This window comes from Piliocolobus tephrosceles, chromosome 3 (assembly GCF_002776525.5).
Source record: "Piliocolobus tephrosceles isolate RC106 chromosome 3, ASM277652v3, whole genome shotgun sequence".
Classification (NCBI taxonomy): Eukaryota; Metazoa; Chordata; class Mammalia; order Primates; family Cercopithecidae; genus Piliocolobus; species Piliocolobus tephrosceles.
Genome location: NC_045436.1, coordinates 79,220,854 through 79,244,060, shown reverse-complemented (window position 1 = coordinate 79,244,060; position 23,207 = coordinate 79,220,854). Strand labels below are relative to the sequence as shown.

Here is a 23,207-nt window from a genome sequence, read left to right as displayed (position 1 = left end):
AAGGTGAGAATGAGAAAATTACAGAAAGATCAAAGTGCCAGGGTGTAGCAGGTGAAACAGTGATTCTGAAGACTGTGTATAATATAAAGTCTTTAGCCAGAATCATCAGGAAATAATGTATAAACATAAGTCAAATATGTAGATACTCTCCCTTCTATACATTTCCTTCTATTCTTCTCAAGTTTAATCATCAGGATGAATTATCACATCAATGTCACTATCATACTCTGGGCTCTACTTTTAAAATACTTCCTTATTAGTCTTATTCAATAACCATCTCAACAATGTGCTCTGTTATTTGTAATTACAACTACAGATACTGATTACTTAAACTTCCAATTAGAGTCATCATTACAATCTTTTAACCCTTAGTTCATGGTAGTGGGACTTACGGTGGTTCAATGTAGAGGTTATCAAAGAGATTAAAAGAAGGAAAAAATGGCAGATGACAGATATTAGCTGACTGATGTATTCTTGATTTTATATCATTCTCAGAAATAACTGTGGCTGGGGAGGGACTTTCAGGAAGCTGATATGACATATTACTATTAATATAACTAAGTTTATAACCCCAGGCAGAGAAAGTTTGAAGACATAATTTTGCAAAGAAAAGAGGAAGAGATGAATGTTGATTAGAGGAATCTATGCTTTAAAATACAAGAAGTAAATGTATAGATTGCAGCAAGACATTAAGAATAGTGCCTCTCAAGTATTAAGATGATAATGAAAGATGGAAAGAATAGGACTGGGTTTGTTTGATAAACACCAGGCTTTTCATTATGTCTGAACCAAAGATTGTGTTAATCTAAGAGTGTCAATATTCCAAGGAAAAGTAAGACTGGAAATGAAAATAGGAATATGCCTTGGATTTCAGGCTAAGCAGTCTTAAATCAACTCAGTTATCAGTAAGGAATCATTTAAGAGTTTTAAGGACACTAGTGGTATTAATTTTTTTGTATATTCATGCTGTTTCCAAGTTATGGATTTGATAAACCTGATACTTACTTTTATTTCCTGATCCAGATAGTTTGGTATGCAAATGGTGTTTGCTTTCACATCATTCTTGGTACTCGTCATCCCTGAAGAACAGGAGCCAGGCGTAGAGCATGCCTTTGGAGGTGATGGTGGACTTTTGGCCTTAATTTCTTCCTAAATCAAAGGTATAATATAACCAATATACATTTGCACCCGTCTATATTTTCTATGAAAACTCAATGAAAAATGAGTAAGAAATATTGTGGTTAATGAGAAACACATGAAAGTAAAAAAGGTTAGTGTTATCTTAAACTATCAAATATTTATATTGGGAGACAAAACAAATAATGATATTAACTTTTGATGAAATCACTTTAAACTCTTGGTCAAATAACAAGATAACAAATTTGTAGTATGCAATGTATAACCTTTTACATCGCAATTCCAGATAACAGCCAACTCATGACATGAGATTTGCTGTTAAGTTGGGAAGATTTCTCTTTTGTGGCCAGGAAAAGACAGCTGAGAGGTTTTATGCTTTGTCTGTGAAGCAACTACATGATGCAAGTTGCTACCTCCTTGCTCTTAAGTAACAGCTAACAGCTGGAGAGTTAGAAAGGCAAACTAAATTTCTTCCCTTGATCAGTTGGAAGGGAAATACAAAGGTTATTTTCTTGTTCTGGGAGGTAAATATACTGTTTGCAATTTTTAAAAATTAAAAGGTTGTGGAAGCTTTAAGTCCATGAAGAGTTATAGAAGCCTTAGATCCATGTGCCTGTTCCAGGAAAGGCTTTCTACCCTTCGAAGTGACTGATTTGTAACAACACATAGAACCTAGTACATAAATGAGTCAACAGCCTGGGATTTTGATGATTGGAATTGATAGAATAATATTTAACTTTATGTTTAGTAAAAATGAAGCTATATTGTATTTGAGGTTTTTTAAAATTATACTTTAAGTTCTAGGGTATGTGTGCACAACGTGCAGGTTTGTTACATATGTATACATGTGCCATGTTGGTGTGCTGCACCCACTAACTCATCATTTACATTAGGTATATCTCCTAATGCTATCCCTCCCCACTCCCCCAACCCCATGACAGGCCCCGGTGTGTGATGTTCCCCTTCCTGTGTCCAAGTATTCTCATTGTTCAATTCCCACCTATGAGTGAGAACATGTGGTGTTTGGTTTTTTGTCCCTGCGATAGTTTGCTGAGAATGATGGTTTCCAGCTTCATCCATGTCCCTACAAAGGACATTAACCCATCCTTTCTTATGGCTGTGTAGTATTCCATGGTGTGTATGTGCCACATTTTCTTAATCCAGTCTGTCACTGATGGACATTTGGATTGGTTCCAAGTCTTTGCTATTGTGAATAGTGCCACAATAAACATACGTATGCGTGTGTCTTTATAGCAGCATGATTTATAATCCTTTGGGTATATACCCAGTAATGGGATGGCTGGGTCAAATGGTATTTCTAGTTCTAGATCCTGGAGGAATCACCACACTGTCTTCCACAATGGTTGAACTAGTTTACAGTCCCACCAACAGTGTAAAAGTGTTCCTATTTATCCACATCCTCTCCAGGACCTGTTGTTGCCTGACTTTTTAATGATAGCCATTCTAATTGGTGTGAGATGGTATCTCATTGTGGTTTTGATTTGCATTTCTCTAATGGCCAGTGATGATGAGGATTTTTTCCTGTGTCTGTTGGCTGCATAAATGTCTTCTTTTGAGAATTGTCTGTTCAGATCCTTTGCCCACTTTTTGATGGGGTTGTTTTTTTTGTTTGTTTGTTTGTTTGTTTTGTTTTTGTAAATTTGTTTGAGTTCTTTGTAGGTTTTGGATATTAGCCCTTTGTCAGATGAGTAGATTGCAAAAATTTTCTCCCATTCTGTAGGTTGCCTGTTCACTCTGATGGTAGTTTCTTTTGCTGTGAAGAAGCTCTTTAGTTTAATTAGATCCCATTTGTCAATTTTGGCTTTTTTGCTATTGCTTTTGGTGTTTTAGACATGAAGTCCTTGCCCATGCCTATGTGCTGAATGGTATTGCCTAAGTTTTCTTCTAGGGTTTTTATGGTTTTAGGTCTAACATTTAAGTCTTTAATCCATCTTGAATTAATTTTTGTATAAGGTGTAAGAAAGGGATCCAGTTTCAGCTTTCTATATATGGCTAGCCAGTTTTCCCAGCACCATTTATTAAATAGGAAGTCCTTTCCCCATTTCTTGTTTTTGTCATTTTGTCAGAGATCAGATGGCCGTAGATGTGTGGTATTATTTCTGAGGCCTCTGTTCTGTACTATTGGTCTGTATCTCTGTTTTGGTACCAGTACCATGCTGTTTTGGTTACTGTAGCCTTTTAGTATAGTTTGAAGTCAGGTAGCATGATGCCTCCAGCTTTGTTCTTTTGACTTAGGATTGTCTTGGCAATGTGGGCTCTTTTTTTATTCCATATGAACTTTAAAGTAGTTTTTTCCAATTCTGTGAAGAAAGTCATTGGTAGCTTAATGGGGATGGCATTGAATCTATAAATTACCTTGGGCAGTATGGCCATCTTCATGATGTCAATTCTTCCTGTCCATGAGCATTGAATGTTCTTCCACTTGTTTGTGTCCTCTTTTATTCCGTTGAACAGTGGTTTGTAGTTCTCCTTGAAGAGGTCCTTCACATCCCTTGTAAGTTGGATTCCTAGGTATTTTATTCTCTGTGAAGCGATTGTAAATGGGAGTTCACTCATGCTTTGGCTCTCTGTTTGTCTGTTGTTGGTGTATACAAATGCTTGTGATTTTTGCACGTTGATTTTGTATCCTAAGACTTTGCTGAACTTGCTTTTCAGGTTAAGGAGATTTTGGGCTGAGACAATGGGGTTTTCTAAATACACAGTCATGTCATCTGCAAACAGGGACAATTTAACTTCTTCTTTTCCTAATTGAATACCCTTTATTTCTTTCTCCTGCCTGATTGCCCTGGCCAGAACTTCCAACACTATGTTGAATAGGAGTGGTGAGAGAGGGCATCCCTGTCTTGTGCCAGTTTTCAAAGGGAATGCCTCCAGTTTTTGCCCATTCAGTATGATATTGGCTGTGTATTTGTCATAAATAGCTCTTATTATTTTGAGATACTTTCCATTGACACCTAATTTATTGAGAGTTTTTAGCATGAAGAACTGTTGAATTTTGTCAAAGGTCTTTTCTGCATCTATTGACATAATCATGTGGTTTTTGTCTTTAGTTCTGTTTATATGCTGGATTACGTTTATTGATTTTCATATGTGGAAGCAGCCTTGCATCCCAGGGATGAAGCCCACTTGATCATGGTGGATAAGCTTTTTGATGTGCTGCTGGATTCGGTTTGCCAGTATTTTATTGAGGATTTTTGCATTGATGTTCATCAGGGATATTGGTCTAAAATTCTCTTTTTTGTGTGTGTGTCTCTGCCAGGCTTTGGTATCAGGATGATGTTGGCCTCATAAAATGAGTTAGGGAGGATTCCCTCTTTTTCTATTGTTTGGAATAGTTTCAGAAGGAATGGTACCAGCTCCTCCTTGTACCTCTGGTAGAATTCAGCTGTGAATCTGGTCCTGGACTATTTTTGGTTGGTAGGCTATTAATTATTGCCTCAATTTCAGAGCCTGTTATTGGTCTATTCAGGGATTCAACTTCTTCCTGGTTTAGTCTTGGGAGGGTGTATGTGTCCAGGAATACATCCGTTTCTTCTAGATTTTCTAGTTTATTTAGAAAAGCATGTAGGTGTTTACAGTATTCTCTGGTGGTAGTTTGTATTTCTGTGGAATCGGTGGTGATATCCCCTTTGTCATTTTTTATTGAGTCTATTTGATTCTTCTCTCTTTTCTTCTTTATTAATCTTGCCAGCGGTCTACCAATTTTTTTGATCTTTTCAAAAACCAGCTCCCAGATTCTTTGAGTTTTTGGAGAGTTTTTGTGTCTCTATCTCCTTCAGTTCTGCTCTGTTCTTAGTTATTTCTTGCCTTCTGCTAGCTTTTGAATGTGTTTGCTCTTGCTTCTCTAGCTCTTTTAATTGTGATGTTAGGGTGTTAATTTTAGATCTTTCCTCCTTTCTCTTGTGGGCATTTAGTGCTATAAATTTCCCTCTACACACTGCTTTAAATGTGTCCGAGAGATTCTGGTATGTTGTGTCTTTATTCTCATTGGTTTCAAAGAATATCTTTATGTCTGCCTTCATTTCATTATGTACCCAGTAGTTATTCAGGAGCAAGTTGTTCAGTTTTCATGTAGTTTACTGGTTTTGAATGAGTTTCTTAATCTTGAGTTCTAGTTTGATTGCACTGTGGTCTGAGAGAGAGTTTGTTATAATTTCTGTTAAGTTTATTATACAGACTTATTTTTGGAAAAACAGTAACACATTAAGTCCTTAATGTTGTTAGTAGCTCTTAGAAACTGACTTTACATGATATGATATATAACAAATCCATTTTTTTTCTCATCAACTGATATGGTTGGCTCCATGTTCCCTCCCAAATCTCACCTTGAATTGTGATAATCCCCACATGCCAAGGATGGGACCTGGTGGAATTAACTGAATCATGGGGTCAGGTTCCCCCATACTGTTTTCATGAAAGTGAGTTCTCATGAAATCTGATGGTTTTTATAAGTGGCCTCCCCCTTTCCTTGGCTCTCACTTCTCTTGCCTGCTGCCATGTAAGACATGCCAGTTTTGCTTTCTGCTATGATTGTAAGTTTCCTGATGCCTCCCTAGCCATGCAGAACTGTTAGTCAATTATACCTCTTTTCCTTATAAATTACCTAGTCTTGGATATGTCACACAAATAAAGTCCAGCAATTGAGTCATGAGTCAAAGAAGTTTGAACTCAGTGAAAATGGTATGTACAAAAATTGTGAGAGTGGCTAAAGCAATTTTAAGAGGGGAATTTATAGCTTTAAAATACATGTGTTAGAAAGATAAAATGAGTTGGAAAAAGAACAATAAAGTATTTAATAGAAAGAGAAAACTAATAACAGCAGATATTAATAAAATAGAAAATATACAACATAGATAATCAAAAATCATGAAAATCAACTCTTCGATATACTAATAAAATCAATAAACTTATTGAATAAACTTTTGTTGAAAATTATAAACTTCTTTTAATTGAGAAAAACAAAGACACAAATCAACACAACTAATATGTAAAAGGGTACTTCTTACAGAACCAGCAGATATTTTTAAAAGAATATAAGGATATTATGCATAACTTAGTCAATAAATCTGAATATTTAGATTGAATAAACAGTTTTTAGAAAAGAATATATTACCAAAAATTGAATCAAGGAGAAATAGAAAATCTGAACAGTTTTATAACAAAATAGATTTTAAAGCAAAGAATAGTGTCAGGGGCGAAGACAGTAACTTTATAATGATAAAAAGATCATTTTATCAAGAAGATGTAGCAAACCTAAACAGTTTTATGCCTAATAAGAGAGTTTCAAAATATGTGATTAAAAACTGGTAGAAATGGAAAGAGAAATTTAGAAATCCACAATTATAATCAGAGATTTCAGCACCTCTCCCTCAATAATTGGCAGAAAAAGCAGCAAATCAGTAAGGCTACAGAACGAGAGTCCCCAAATCCCTGGACCACAACCTGCTGCACAGCAGAATGTGAGCAGTGGGAGAGCAAGTCAGCATTACCGCCTGAGTTCTGCCTCCTGTCAGATCAGCAGTGGCATTAGATTCTCATGGGAGTGCAAACCCTATTGTGAACTGCGCATGCAAGGGATGTAGGTTGTGTGCTCCTTATGAGAATGGAATGCCTGATGATCTGAGGTGGAACAATTTCATCCTGAAACCATTCCCCCCATCCCACCATAGGTCTGTAGAAAAATAGTCTTCCAAAAAAGGTTGGGAGCTGCTGCTACGGAAGACTTGAACAACAGTATCATCTAACTTGACCTAATTGATGTTTATATTGCGTTCTACCAAACAACAGCAGAGTGAACATTTGTTTCATGGGTACATGAAAAATTTATTAAGGTCAACAATACTCCAGGCCATATAACAAGTCTCAATAAATTTAAAACATTACAAAGTATACAAAGTGTGTTCTCTGACTACAGTGGGATTAAATTGGAATTAATAACACAAAGATATCTGGAAAATCCCCCAAATATTTAGAAAGTAAATAACATGATTTTAAGTAACCCATAGGTGAAAAAAGAAATCAAAAAGGATATCAGGAAGTATTTTGAACATAATGAAAATGAAAATTCAACATAGTAAATTTTGGGGGATGCAGGCAAAGTAATGCTTATAGGAAAAATGTAATAATAAATGCTTATATTGGAAAAAAAGTCTCAAATCAATGACCTAAGATTTTACCTTCTATAAAGATAGGAGCCAAAGTCAGTGAAATGGAAACAAAAGCAAAACGATAGAAATACTCAATGAAATGAAATATTGATTCTTTAAAATGATCAATAAAACTCACAGACCTCTAGCTAGACACATCAGGAAAAAAAGAAGACACAAATTGCCAAAATCAGGGATGAGGAAACAAACATTAAACATTATAAAATAATAAAAGGAATATTTTATGAAAAACTTTATATCAATAAGTCAACAACTTAGATGAAATGGACATATTCTTTGCAAAATATAAACTACCAATGCTGGCTAAAGAAGAAATAGACAACCCAAATAGCCTATATCTATATATAAAAAAAAAAAGAAATTGAATTTGTAGTTAAAAACCTTGACTCAAAGGAAATATCAAGCCTAATATCTTACTGAAGATTTCTACTAAACTTTTAAGGAAGAAATAATATCCGTTCTACATAAAATCTTCCAGAATATTAAAGAGGAATTCCCAGTTTATTCTATAAAGCCAGCATTATGCTGATATTAAAACCAGAAAAAGACTTTATAAGAAAACTATAAACAAATATTCCTCATAAACATAGACACAAGAATGCTAACAATATGTTATGAAATTTTAGTATATAACAAGGATAATACATCACGACTAAGTGAGGTTTTTACCAGATGTCCGAGGTTGGTTCAAATTGGAAACGTAGCCAGTGTAATTCACTATATTAACAGACTAAAAAAGAAAAATCATTTGATCATCTCAGCTAGATACTAAAACAGCATTTGGCAAAATACATCTCTCCCCATTTCTGTTAAAACTCTCAGCACACTAGGAATGGAAGGGAACTTTCTCAGTCATATAAAGGGCATCCATAAATAAAGTAAATTAACATAATACTTAATGGTGAAAGTCTGAATGCTTTCCTCCTACAATCAGGTACATGGCAAGGATGTCTGCTCTCGTCACTTCTATTCAACATTGTACTAGAGATTCTAGCCATTGCAATAAAGCACGATACAGAGATAAACAGCAAGCAGATGTGAAGTTATAGTGAAAAAAATTATAAATTTTTGAAAGACACTTATCAAAAAAAGAGCAGTCCTCAGACTGGAAGAAAATATTTGCAAAAACATACATGTAACAAAAGATTTAATCTAGAATATGTGAAGAACTTTTACAATGTCATAATAAAAAAGTCAACAACCCAATTTTTTTTTTTTTTTTTTTAGACGGAGTCTTGCTCTGTCACCAGGCTGCAGTGCAGTGGCACGATCTCGGCTCACTGCAATCTCCACCTCCTGGATTCAAGCAATTCCCCTTCTCAGCCTCCCAGTAGCTGGAAATACAGGTATGCACCACCATGCCTGGCTAATTTTGTTTTTTGTATTTTAGTACAGACGGGGTTTCACTATGTTGGCCAGGATGGTCTCGATCTCCTGACCTCATGATCTGCCCACCTCAGCCTCCCAAAGTGCTGGGATTACAGGCGTGAGCCACTGCACCCGGCCAACAACCCAGTTTAAGAATTGGGCAAAATATCTAACAATGTATTTCCCATGAAAAGATATATACATGACAAGTAAGAATTGGAAAAGATGTCAACCTCATGAGGAAAATGCAAATTAAAACCACAATAAGATACTACTGCATACCCACTAGGTTGGCTAAAAATAAAAAGACTGACCATTCTAAGTTTGGGGAAGACATGGAGAAAAGAAAACTCATATGCTGCTGGTGGGAATGTTAAATGGGACAATCATTTTGGAAAACAATTTGGCTATTTCTTAGAAACTTAAACATACAACTACTATAAGACACAGTTATTTCACTCATAGGAATTACCCAAGAGAAAAGAAAGTATATATCCAAACAAAGACTTGTAGACAAATGTTTATATTAGCTTTGCTAGAAATTGGGAGTGACCTAAATGTCCCTCAACAGGTAAATAGATCAACACATTGTAGGATAACCATACAATTGAATACTACTCAGCAATAAAAAGGAATGAACTACTGATGCACTTAAGAACATGGATGAATCTTAAAATAATCATGCTGAGTTAAAGAAACCAGATTTTAGAAAGAGAATTCACCATATGACTTTATTTTTATAAAATCCAAAAAAGTCCATGCTAATCTTTAGCAACAGAAAGCAGACAAACATTTGCCTGTGGGACGGCCAGAATCGTGAGAAAACTTTTGGGAGTGATGAGGATGTGCATTCTCTTGACTGAAGTGGTAGTTTCCCAGGTTTGTATTTGTCAAAGCTCATTAAATTGTGCACTTTGAATAGTGTATCTTATATCATGTTAATTAGACTTTACTAAAGCTGTAAAAATATTGTGAAACATGGTGACTTTTCAGAAAGGCATGTAAAAAAAAGGAGAGGAACTGACAGAAGTCAAACTAACTAGATAGCGGTACACAGCTGTTCCTTACCTTTTTAATTACTAAGGGATTCTCACTGGAAGTTTTGAAGCACTCTTTAATTTTTCTACTGGGCTCTGAAATAAAATTGAGGAAAAATATATTTAGATTAAACTGAAAAAGAATCTATATCACATGATATATGTGTCAATTGCTGAAATCAATGAGAGTATTTCTGACTTTAAGGTCAATTCAGGAATCTGTTTATAAATATTAGGAAATTTGCAGGTAAATGGCATTATAATAACATAAAATATTTGCATTTAAAAACTAGTTCTATGCCCAAGATGATGATATAAGAACACACAGAAAATGCTTTCTTGATCTGGTTAAACTGGTTTAAAAAGTATATATTTTAGTATAAGACATATTTTTCTCTGTTTCCTGTCTATATAAATGTCACTTTATCTAATTAAAGATAATTTTTTTTTTGTTATTTGACCTTTAGACAGAAAGATGGTTTGTGCTGAGTTACAATTACATTCTTTATTTTCTTTCTTCTTTTATCAGCCTCTCAACCCTACCCATTTCGTACTCAGTCATATAACTAAATCCCCCTAAGTTACGCTAAAACCACTTAAAGTTTTACTTAATTTCCCTTTACATTAATATATAGATAAAAGAAAAAGATGACCTTTTCCCACATCTGCTATAGAAATCTTATTAGGTGGTGACACCTGATTCCCATCAAAGGCCTCTTCCTTGCAAATGTAGTTTTTAAGTTTCTAGGTTCTATGGTATAAAAAGAGACATGAGAAATAAGGGAAAATAAGTGAGTTTTGACTCTTCATTGCTAGCGGAAGGGAGGGAAGAGAAATTCTTGAAAGGATGAAATGAGTTAAGTGTGAAGACTTTAGAATGGTATATGTCCACATAGTGAGTACTCTATAATCGACCAGTCTTATTGCTATCTTTAGAGATATATTTTACTACATTATGCCGTAATAATTTTCTTGTATCCTGACAGTTTTAGTAACAGCATGTAAATTGTATAGGGCAAGAAAAAGAGAAGAACTGGATATAATTTCTACCATGCAGAATTCCTTCCTTCTATTTTATCTTGCTCTTTGGGTTTTTCCACACTTTACTTTGATCAATGCCTTTTTCCTTCAATTCAGTACAAATTAATTCAATTGTTTACTAAAGACCAGGCACTGAGCTGGGACCTGGGGGAGAAAGGAAGACTGGCAAAAACACAGAAAGCAGTAACACAGGGCCTGACCTTAAGGAGAGGACAGCCTCATGAGGACAGTATAAACATGCAATTTCATTCTTAGTGCGTTTCCTGGACTCGATTTTCATCTGACATAGTTTCCCTATTAGTGTTGGATCAACATTCATTTCTGGCATCTTTTAGCTAGTTTTGTAGAGATTACAGAATAGGGCCACACCAAATACGTCTTAGGTACTATTAATAATAATGGTAATAACATTTTTGACATCATCGTGCTACTGAGAAGAGATTAGAAGAGTGAAAAAAATTATAATATATAACAAAATTTATGCTCCTCACAGTGAGGAAACTTTATGTAAAAACCACTGCAGCTATTTTAGCATCATATAGACTCCCCACACCCTTGTTTGCAGGAGGCATAAGGAAACATTTCATCAATTCTAACTCAACTCACCAGAATGAGGCCGTGGAGGCACTTTGGCACTGTTTGGGGCTGGTGACACTCCTCTTACAGGGCTCTCCGGGACTGCAGTGCTGGGTGGGTAACTGCACTTGGCAAATGGTATTCTGTTCTTCTCTAAGTGGTTAGACTGGCCACCTCCCCACAATGTTCCAAATGCATTCTCATCATCATTCACAGTACAGATTGGAATGTTATTCAAGCCTAGTTGAGTAAAGATTACAAAAAGAGAAAGATCAAACAACCAGATTAGATGTTTGGAAGGTTTTCTTTGAACGATCAACAACTCCCCAACCAAATATCGTTAAATGTATGTAAAACGTTGGACTTCAAATTGTATGAACCAAAAAAAAAAAAAAAATGTATTATGAACCAATGCAAGGTAGACATTCTTTGAAAGTCAGTGTAGCCAATTACATGCTTCCTTAAAATCTCCTGCCATTTTGTCAGTACTGAGAGCCAGACTACATCTTCAATCTTGGTCTGGGATTCAAGTGAAGTAGACCTTCTTTTATCTCAGACAAATCTCTCATTTCCTAAAGCTTGATAATTACTAAGAGGGTTTGTGCTGGTTCTTTTCAAGAATGTCAGATTTAAATTTTTTAAAGCATCCAGAATGCCTCAATGTAAATAGGTCTTCTAGAAGAGATACCCTGGCTCCTCCTTTGTCCTGGCAGAAGGTAAAAAGCTGTAGGAGCTGGGAATAGGAGCCAGGATAAGGTAGATTGTGACAGAAGGAGGAAGGAGAAGTTGGTATAAAAGGAACTCCTTCCTCATACGAGAGATTTCTGGGTTCAGTCACTCTCCTAAAAATAACTATTCACTTTTGGCTCAAATATAGGATTTGGTTCAAATATTAAGTTATAGAAAGGTTCACTTTTCAATATCAATGCTATGTCATGTGAAACTGGACAGCTTAGGAAATGAGGGTATGCTGGGTATTGCTTTCTGTTAATCAGCGAGTTATGAGAGGTAGTAAAAGATGACTGCTTTGTCTTCCCAGAAATTACCAGGCAAGCTTCTGGATAGTGTTTTCTACAATTGCTCATTTTTCCATATCTCCCTCCAGTACCACTGTTTCACTTCATTCTGAATTGTCTTCTCCAATAACATAAAAATCATCTTTGCTGGCAACTCTGTCTGAAATGTGCCCGGTCACTTTCTGTCCCTTTATGTGCTTTTATTTTTTCCACAGCATTTGTTACATATCATAACACATCTGTTTGCACATTGCTTATCTGAGCTGCATTAGAATGTAAGATTAAATTATTTAAGATATTGATCTTAAATACACGATATACAATGATCACAAATTTAAGATCTGCATCTTTTTTTTTTTTTTTTTTTTTTTTAGATGGAGGCTCGCCCTGTCCCCCAGGCTGGAGTGTAATGGCATAATATCAGCTCATTGCCACCTCCGCCTCCTGGGTTCAAGCGATTCTCCTGCCTCAGCCTCCTGAGTAGCTGGGATTACAGATATGCACCACCAAGCCCATCTAATTTTTTGTATCTTTAGTAGAGACGGGTTTTCACCATGTTGATCTACCCACCAAAGTGCTGGGATTACAGGTGTGAACCACCATGCCTGGCCCGATCTACATCTTAAATACACATTTAAGCTAATGCTTATTAGCTAATTTGGAATATTAAAATATCTAACAAATTAGCTTTGGAATTACAGTTTAAAATGTTAAAATGGTTTTACATTTCTGATTTTAAGTAGAATACTATGAAAATATTATTAAGTTGGTAAACAGTAAAAAAATGGCTTAAATTATCTATATTTATAAGTATAATTTATTTAACTTACAGGAGTTATTTACAGCTTAGTGAGAATTTGATAAGTATGTAAAACATTTTTAAAAATCAAGTATATTTAATGAATAAGTGTTATTGAAAGCTTTTAAAGGTATTTAATTAACAAAGTTTGTAAATGGGACCAAGTGTTAATCAAAGATTTCCCCCCACCCCAGAAGTGAGTGTTAAAATTTGCTAGATTTCTAAGGCAGACAAATAATGTTGGAATTGAATATTTTCTTTCAATTGAACATATATTACTATGAGCATGGCTTTGTGGCAGGCATTAGAGGAAAGTTGAAGATATAAAAATTAGTCCCTTGCCTGCCAATAGTTTTATAGTCTATGATAAGAAAATTTGAAGCAGAATGTGAAAGAAAATATAGAAGAGGTATATATCAAGTGCTTTGAAGTATATAAAACCAGAAAAAAATTATTCAATTTAATACTATTTGTTCTTCATAGAGAAAAAAAACAGTTTCAAATAAAAATTAAATGTGGGTTTTGGGGTTTTATCCCACATGTAGGTTGTGAAAAACCGTGTCCTCAGGTTTGGTCAAGACAGTGTATTCCAAGGCCATCTATGACTTCTTTGTAGTGACATCTGTTTGCTTCCCCTTGGCCTTCATTTTCCTAATCTCCTTTAGGAATATGACTTTCCTAGTCACCTAGCCATTTTCCTTGAATTTGTTTCCCTCTGCTGGTTCTCTCTGTGCTGCTTAGCTGAACTTTCCTCACTCTACCCCAAGTTCAGCCTTCTCTGCTCCTCTCTCTGCCCTGGCCTGTCACTCATTCCTTCCCACTTTGATGACGGAGTCAGTCTTCTAACCGATCTCCCAATGTCTAGTAAGGTCCTGCTCATCTTCTACTTTCTACAATACAGCTAGAATGATTTTTTGAATGAAATCAATTCCTCAGGGACACAGAACTATGAGACTGCTGGTGTAGAATATAAATCCTGTTTAAAATCTGTCAGTAACTCTACAATTTTATCTGGATGCAATTTAAACTCCTTTCCTCCCACAATAATTTATCTGGCACCTCACTTGTGACAACTACTCCTTAGGAAGTTGAGGTAAATCATGAACAAAACAGACACACTTTCATGGAGATTACAGCTTAGTGGAGGATTTCTGAAACTATTCAACTAATGATGAAAATAACTATTACCACACCATAAGGTGTGGTAATTGCTATAGTACACCCACCACCTACCTAGATCATACCTTCAGCACCTAGGCTTTAGCTCCCCAGCTCCACATATGTCAGTTACTTATGGCTCATTCTGAGTCCCTCTCCGGGAATTGCTCTCGCTCTCATACACAGCGAGAGCTCTTGTATGCAGTGACTGGCTGGTAGGAATTACAAAGGACTGGCCCCCTTACCTGAAATTGAGACACCTCTGAAGGAATATCCCAGCTCCACTGCTCCTCCTGCAGTTGGCTGAGGTCCCTATTGTTTCCACAGTTCCACTTCCCCTTCTACCCAGTTCTTCTTCCTTTACTTACTGCTTTCTTATCAGTGTTGTTCCCCAAAGCACTTCCTAATAAAGCTCCTTCACACAAATCTCCACCTCAGAGTCTATCTAAGACAATTGCTCTAAAGAAAAATATAGAATACTATGAAAAAATACCGTAAGAAAATCTAATTTAGATTGAGGATGTGGAGCCTGAAAAGTCTCTCTGAAATGATATTTAAACCAAAATGAGGAACCACAAATAATGAGGGGAGGTTTATAATTAGAGGGAAGAGTATGTGTGGAAATCCAGATAGAGGTGGGAAAGAGCTTGTGACATGTTCAAGCAACTTAGACAAGTCCACGGTGGCATATGCATAATGGGGGAGGGGGTTGATAGGAGATGAGGCCACATAATAGGGAACATTTTAGCCTATGTCTAAATGAACCACTTTACCCTAAGTGCATGGGAAGCCTCTGAAGGATTTTGTGTAGGATAAACAGTCTAGATATATATATATATATATATATATATATTTTTTTTTTTTTAAGAGACAGGGTCTTTCTTGTCACCCAAGCTGGAGTGCAGTGGCACAATCATGGCTCACTGCAGCCTTGAACTCAGGAGCTCAAGTGATCCTCCTGTCTCAGCTTCTGAGTAGCTAGAACTACAGGTGCACCACCAACTCCTTACCTCAAGTGATCCTCTCACCTTGGCTTCCCAAAGTGTTGAGATTGCAGGTGTGAGCTACTGAGGCTGGCCTAAACAGGCAAATATATTTTAATATGATCTTTCTGGTTGCTCTATGGAGAATGGACTGGAGAGAGGGCAAAAGTGGAAGTAAAGCTGCTATGAGGGCTGCAAATTGCAAAGTAGTAGTCAAAGCAGGAGATAATAGTGGCCTAGAATGGAGCTGTGACAGTAGCCATGGAGAGAAGTGACTTAATTTATAAAATATTTAGAAGGAAAATGACAAGATCAAGCGAAGTATTGGAAGGGGAAGAGAAAGAGGGAGAGGAGTTAAAGAAGAACTTCAATTTTACAATACCATTTATTTGTTAGGATACATTGGTTGGGGGACCTTGCTTTTGAAGGAAGATCAAGAGTTCAATTTTGAAGAGCAAAGTTCAAGGTGCCCATGAGGCATCCTGTGCCTTGCAAGTAGACAGTTGAATATATAGGTCTACACTTTTGAAGAGGTGTCTGAGTCTGAGATACATATTTGAAAAATATTTGGCCTATAGAGGATATTTGAAACTTGTGAATGAACATATTTGTCTAGCATCCCATTACAGATTGAAAAGAGGAAACAGCCAAGGACTGAGCTGTGAGGGACGCCAGCATTTACTGAAGAACAAAAATAAAGCTAGGAAGGAGAAGCCACAGAGGTTGAGGAAAAACAACTAAAGCATATGTTGTTACAGAAGCTACATTTTGTAAAAGGTGAAGAAAGAAAGATAGAGAAAGGGAAAGAGTAAGAGGAAGGGAGGGGTGGTTAACTGTGTCAAATGCAGCTAAGGGGTCAAGATGAGGATTGCAGTGTAGTGGATATCTGTCAGTTCTGCCCAGGACCTGTTTCTGTCTTTCCTTAACAACAGTACCCAGGTTATTTTGCTTCATTTTCCTCCCCTTATCTACCACTCTGCAGCCCCTGCAGCCATATGTTCTGGGGAAGATTGAACCAATTCCCCTTGCTGTAGTGATTGGTTATCTGAACCATAGCCTACTAATCTGTGCATGCCACTTCCTTGTCCATGAGGATTCATTCAAGGATAGCATGCAACCTGGTGTGTGCTGGTAAAATGAAAATATAAAGAGAATTTTGCTGAAATCTGCTGGGGAAGAAGTCAGAGTGGCATGCAGATGTGAAACTAAGAACTGATTTAGCTATGTTGCCACTACGAGAGGAGCAAGCCAACTCTAGGATGAGTCTGGAATTGTGGAAGGCAGAGAGAAGAGCTCTTAAAAAACAGGTTGTTTAAGTGGGCCATCAAATCAAACCGAAAGCCCACCTCCCTTATGGACTTTCCAGTTACTTGAGCCAGCAGATCCTCTTTGCACTGGATTTGTCAAACTGAAGGATAGTGGTAAACTTAGCAAGCCCAGCCTATGCAGAATGGTGGGTGAAAAGGCCAGGCTTCAGTGGGCTGAAGAGTGGCTCCAAGGAGAGAAAGTAAAAACATGAATGTAGATATTTATTTTGGTTGTGAAGAAATATAAATTCCCTAGCATGATATCCAGAGCCTGCCTAAATCTGGCCTCTTATCCACTTCTCCACCCCAACTTTCCATTATCCCTTCCCTCCTCCCCACATGCTCCATAACAGGCATATGGAGCTTCTTCTACAAAGTTTCCTAATATTCCTTTGCTGTTCCCTTTGCCTTCCTTGTTTGTATACTTAACCCTGATGTAGGTATTATTGTTACTAATGTCATTTCACGGAGTGACTTGACCAGCCAGATAGTCCAGCTCCTGAGGGCAGGCTCTTGCCTATATTTTCATTCCAAATAAATGTTTGTTGAACGAATGAATAAACGTATAGATGGCTGAATGAATAAAGAGATGATCAGTAGTCATGCCTTTAAATATCACTTCTATGCTGATGACTCCCAATGTGCATCTTTACTCCTAAGTTCCCATTTGAGACTCAGACATAGATTTCTGTTCTAGGTTTGGGATTGTAGGCAGCCCATTTCCATTTGGATGCCTGGTGTTACTACACATGCAGTATGTATACCGCTGAATTGATTTTATTGTCTGATGAGAATGTGAGCTCCATGAGGGTAGGGACGTTTTTTTCCTCCCTCAGAAACTTTGCTCTATCTCCACATCTAGAACAAAGTTTCTTATGTATTAGAAATTGAATAAATATCTGCTGAATGAAATGACTTCACCTTCTCCCTTTCAGCTTTCCTGTTTCATCATTTTTTAGTTATAATAACTAGGGGTGGGGAAAGGTGCAAAGGGTGTGTGATTTATTCTTCTTCACCTTCTATACTATTCAGTAACCAGCACCTTTTCATTTCTTCCCTACAAACTCTGTCTAGCCTCATATTCTGCCATTGCTTGGTCCTGCTGTCAAGAGCATAGCGGGATGCTTGTCCTCATGTATCTGCACAGGTGCAGCAGCCTCCTAATTCTCTTCTCTATCTCCAGGCTCTGCCCTTTTTTCAACAAAGCTTGGTTTATTTCTATCATGGCATTGTTTTTTTAATATTTAATTTTTTAATAATTAATTTTTATTGTTATTTCAATGTTTTGGGGGGCACAGGTGATTTTTGGTCACATGGATAAGTTCTTTTTTTAACTTTTAAGTTCAGGAGTGCAACTGCAGGTTTGTTACATAGATAGGTACACTTGTGTCATTGGGGCTTGTTGTACAGATTATTTCGTCATCCTGGTGGTAAGCCTAGTACCCATTAGTTATTTTTCCTGACACTCCCCTCCTCCCAGTCTCCACCCTCTGAATGGCTCCAGTGTGTGTTGTTCCCCTCTATGTGTCCCTGTGTTCTCATCATTTATCTCCCACTTACAAGTGAGAATGTGTGATATTTGATTTCCTGTTCCTGCATTAGTTTGCTGAGAATAATGGCTTCCAGCTCCATATCCCTACAAAGGACATAATCTCATTCTTTTTATGGCTGCAGAGTATTCCATGGTGTATATATACACATTTTCTTTATCCAGCCTATCATTGATGGGCATTTAGTTTGATTCCACATCTTTGCTGCCATGAATAGTGCTGCAGTGAACATACAGGTGCAGGTGTCTTTATAACAGAATGATTTGTTACTGGATAAGTTCTTTAGTGGTGATTTCTGAAATTTTGGTGCACCCATCACCCAAGCAGTGTACACTGAACCCAGTATGTAGTCTTTTATCCCTCACCCCCTTTTCAACCTTCCCACTGAGTCCCTAAATTTATTATATCATTCTTCTGCCTTTGCATCCTCTAGCTTGTGTTTAAAAACTGTATACTTTACAAGCTCCCACTTGTGAGAATATATGATCTTTGGTTTTCCATTTCTGAGTTACTTCACTTAGAATAATGGCCTCCAGTTCCATCCAAGTTGCTGCAAAAGACATTATTTCATTCCTTTTTATGACTGAGTAGTGTTCCATGGTGTATGTATACCACATTTTTTTAATCCACTTGGTTAATGAGCACTTAGGTTGGTTCCATATCTTTGTAATTGTGAAATGTTCTGCTATAAACATGCATGCACATGTGCCTTTTTCATATAACGACTTATTTTCCTTTTAGTAGATACCCAGTAGGGGGATTGCTGGATTGAATGGCAGTTCTGCCTTTAGTTCTTTAAGGAATCTACATACTGTTTTTCCATAGTGGTTGTATACTAGTTTACATTTCCACCATAAGTGTAAAAGTGTTCCCTTTTCACCATATCCATGCCAACATCTATTGTTTTATGACTTAATTATGGCCATTCTTATAGGAGTAAGGTGATATCTCATTGTTGTTTTAATTTGCATCTCCCTGATAATTAGTGATGTTGAGCATGTTTCCATATGTTTGTTGGCTGTTTGTATATCTTCTTTTGAGAATTTTGTGTTCTTGTTACTTGTCCACTTTTTGATCGGATTATTTATTTTTTCTTGCTGATTTCTTTGAGTTCCTTATAGATTCTGGATATTAGTCCCTTGTCGGATGCATAGTTTGGAAATATTTTCTCCCACTCTGCGTGTTGTCTGTTTGCTGATTATGTCTTTTGCTGTGGAGAAGCTTCTTAGTTTAATTAGGTTCAATTTATTTATTTATTTTTGTTTTTATTGCATTTGCTTTTGTGGTGTTAGTCATGAATTATTTGCCTGAGTTAAATGACATTGGTTTTTAATATCACTTTTTCTGTCACCTCAGGAATATGACACATTTCCATCTGCTGGGGCTCACTATGGCAGCATTTCTCTTGGGGATAAGAATCTCAGGGATAAGCATAAGGGTCTATTTAGATTATACCCAATAGCCAATGTTGATATGCTACTTTGTCGGGAGTGGTATCACACAGTCACCCCATCCTAGGTGAATTGGCTGGTTCACCCTGTGAAGTCCAAACAATTCTGCTTATTTTCCATGTATTTAATAACCTTGAGAAATGTACCCTCAAAACATCAGAACCCTTTTCTCTTTGTACCTCTCAAAACATCTCAGAATGCAAGATGTATTTAAAAACTGTATACTTTTAAAATTCTTCAATCCAAGCTCAATTTAACTGCCTCCCTCAAAAGGGAAATGCTGTTATTAATGTCTAATTTTGAGTAAATCTATTGTATAAAGTTAAAGTAAAAGGTAGGAAAGGAAAGAAAAAGGAAAGAGAAGAAAGGGAGGAAGGGAGAGAGGGAATGAGGGCAGGAGGCAAGGAGGGAGGAAGAAAAGACAAGACAGAAGGGAAGGAAGCAGGAGTAAAACATATGCTTCCTTAGGAATGATATTTAGCATGTAGATGTTAGCATGGATGTGTGGGTTGTTAAAATATTGAAATATTTTTATATCAATGGGTCAAGGCTGCCCTGAGCTCCCTGAGTGGTCCTCCACTTTGGCCCCTCTCCAGGTCCCTATCCTAACAATCAAGCAATTTAAGTGTTACTGTATGACACAGAGAGGGACTGCAGGCCTCTGCTGTCACTCCAGTGCTGGCACCTAGTCCCAACAGTCGATGCCCATACCTCTCCAGTGGTTAAATATTTTGAATAGCAGCCTTGTGTTTACCTGCCAGAATTACCAAATAGCCCAAGTGTAGAGAATAGAGACATATACTAGGACCTTAAGTCACTTTACCTTTGATGTGGCAGACTCTTCTGGGATGAGGGGTGTGTCTGACTAGAAAGCAGCTTACATTTCTAGCCATAATATGGCTGCCTTTGCCCTCAATCTGAAGAGCAGATGTTGGGGTGTTGAGGTTCATGTTCATGGTGTGTTTATTTTCCCCTCTCCACTGTTGTCACAAAAGTTTTTGGGGTCTAACTTGATTGACCTCACTTCCAGATGTGCTCAGACCCTGAAATCACAAAATGATAAACATTCTGACAAGTTTCTTGTCATTTTCTTCTATATCAAACATTTCTTCATCTTCTTTGCTTGAACTAAATTGTTTCTCATGTTACAGCAATGTGAGGTTATTTTGTTTTCAGACCAAATTTTTGTAAACGTTGAAAAGCATAGGCATGGGTAGATCGTAAAAAATTTACCTAGGGGAAAATCAAAGTGTTTGATTTTGAAATATTTATATTATATTTATAAAAAGCATAAGGAATATTCTGTTTTTAATTTCATTTGAGCTCACTTTGTTGGCTTACCAACAAAAAATGTATTACATGATTATCAATTTTGATGTAGTAAATTTAAATGATGACTTTTATTTTTTTTATTTTATTTTTTTTTTTTTGAGACGGAGTCTTGCTCTGTCGCCCAGGCTGGAGTGCAGTGGCCGGATCTCGGCTCACTGCAAGCTCCGCCTCCCGGGTTTACGCCATTCTCCTGTCTCAGCCTCCCGAGTAGCTGGGACTACAGGCACCCGCCATCTCGCCCGGCTAGTTTTTTGTATTTTTTTTTAGTAGAGACGGGGTTTCACCGGGTTAGCCAGGATGGTCTCGATCTCCTGACCTCGTGATCCACCCGTCTCGGCCTCCCAAAGTGCTGGGATTACAGGCTTGAGCCACCGCGCCCGGCCTAAATGATGACTTTTAACTACAGTACTCACAAATGCACTTTACATTGAATTAATTTTAAGTCAAGACCCTTCATATTGTACTTATAAAACCCAGCATCTTAAAATGTGTATCATCTTCTCAGAGAATGGTAAAACCCAAAGGAGGAAAAAAGTCCAAAAAAGTAATATATCTGGAGATGATAAACCAGAGAACCTTTGCCATATTGTTGTTTGCAATATTGAGTAACAGTTAACATTTTTAGACACCTACGGTGTCATAGACCTGGGAGATTAAAGATAATGTTATGTATCTTGGTGAATTCACAACCATGTGAGAAAAAACTTTTCTGGATTAAGAACATAGAAAGTCGTTATTTAAACTTTCTTGAAAATAGTATAAGATTTTGAAATCTAAGAAGGATGATTTTCTGGTGCCTGTTGCATTTTTTCTATCTTACATGGAAATCTTATTCATCGTAGCAGAATTGGAAAATATGCGTTTTATTGATAACCATGGCAGAGATTTTTTGGGTTACAATAATTTGCAGTGTTTAAAACATGTTCATGTTCTAGAAATTGATCTCAGGATTTTGTTGGGATGGATGCTTTTAGATCGTTGACTGCCTTTTTGGACCAAAGCAATCTATGTTTAAGTGCTTCATGCTATATACTTAGAGTGTATGGTGTATAAATTCCCAGCCTTGTTGCCACAGAACAACTGGTTTTCAGAAACTTCAGTTTGATATACATAAATACTAAAATTATCCTAGGTTGGGTAAAATATATGTAGATATTAAATCCAGAAAATATCTATCTAGCAATAAAAAGGGTATTTTCATATTGCTCTTTGTGAATATCACAGTGAGGAGTTAGTTCTGACCTCTTTGTTTAAATCACACTTTAGACTTACTCATTCTTTTGGTGTGGGGCCTTTTGTACAGTTGAGCCAGTAAATTTGCTTTTTACTTGTATTGAGGGGAAAGGAGCACAGCAGGCAATTTGGAGAGTGAAAAAAACATTAAACCAGAAATTTAAAGATAGGATTCATGGTCCCAGATTCGCCATTAACCAACAAAGTGACCACAGATTAATTGTTTTATTGCCTAGATTTCAGTCTGTTTATCTATAACCTGATGAAATTGACTTAAATGTTAGCTGATATTATTTAGTTAATCTATATATGTCTGTCCCACATCAATTCTCTTAGATTAAAGGGTAGTGATACACTTTAAATTTTGAAAAAATAGTCAACAAGAAAACAATGTATATTTCATTTTCTTAAAAGAGACTTATTTGGCTTTTACATACTCTTGAAAAAAGAATGAACTTGAAGACTATAAACTAAATCATACCTAAAATTTTAGAACATTATTCTAATGATGAATTTAAAATTATACCTGAGGACAGTATTAAAAGCAGGTGACCTTGCTGACAGGAACTCAAGTCTGTTGATACCCTCCCAGCCTCATAATATGTCTAGACTGAGTTTTTGTTAATCTCCTTAAATCTCTGCACTTAAGCTAGAAGTTTTTAGTTGGTAGAGACAGACCAATCTCGAACGCTTTCAAAATAATACAGCTGTCTTCATCCAGTTTCTCACACTCTTACTCCAAGGAGCCTATGTGGCTCCCTGGTTGTCAAGATATGTTACATAGCTTGGTAACGTGGTAACATTCCTTAGAAAAATCTGAGTTCTAGAACCTCTCACCTCCTATTCTCAGACCTCCAGTTACCCACTTGACAAAACCATGTGGCCACAGATGGCTTTCCTCAATTTTGAACATATAATAGAGTTAAATCCAATGCAAGAGAAAGAAAAAGAAGAAAAATAAAACAAAGAGCAATATAAATCAAATTTATAATTTTTCCCACAATTCTGCTTAAAGAACAGTTATGATATAA

At 36.6% G+C, this 23,207-nt stretch overlaps 1 protein-coding gene across 1 annotated transcript in view; it reads right to left on the bottom strand.

Moving 5' to 3' along the window:
• C3H4orf17 (chromosome 3 C4orf17 homolog) overlaps positions 1–22,971 on the bottom strand; it is a 39,286-nt gene extending 16,315 nt beyond the window's left edge. Inside the window, exons 1-5 of the mRNA XM_023220168.1 lie at positions 22,703–22,971; positions 20,435–20,654; positions 11,378–11,587; positions 9,762–9,826; positions 1,006–1,149 (exon numbers count right to left, since the gene is read on the bottom strand). Coding sequence (XP_023075936.1) covers positions 1,006–1,149; positions 9,762–9,826; positions 11,378–11,587; positions 20,435–20,567 — 552 coding nt within the window. The 5' untranslated portion in view covers positions 20,568–20,654; positions 22,703–22,971. The remainder of the gene's footprint in view (positions 1–1,005; positions 1,150–9,761; positions 9,827–11,377; positions 11,588–20,434; positions 20,655–22,702) is intronic.
• Positions 22,972–23,207: the final 236 nt, after the last annotated feature.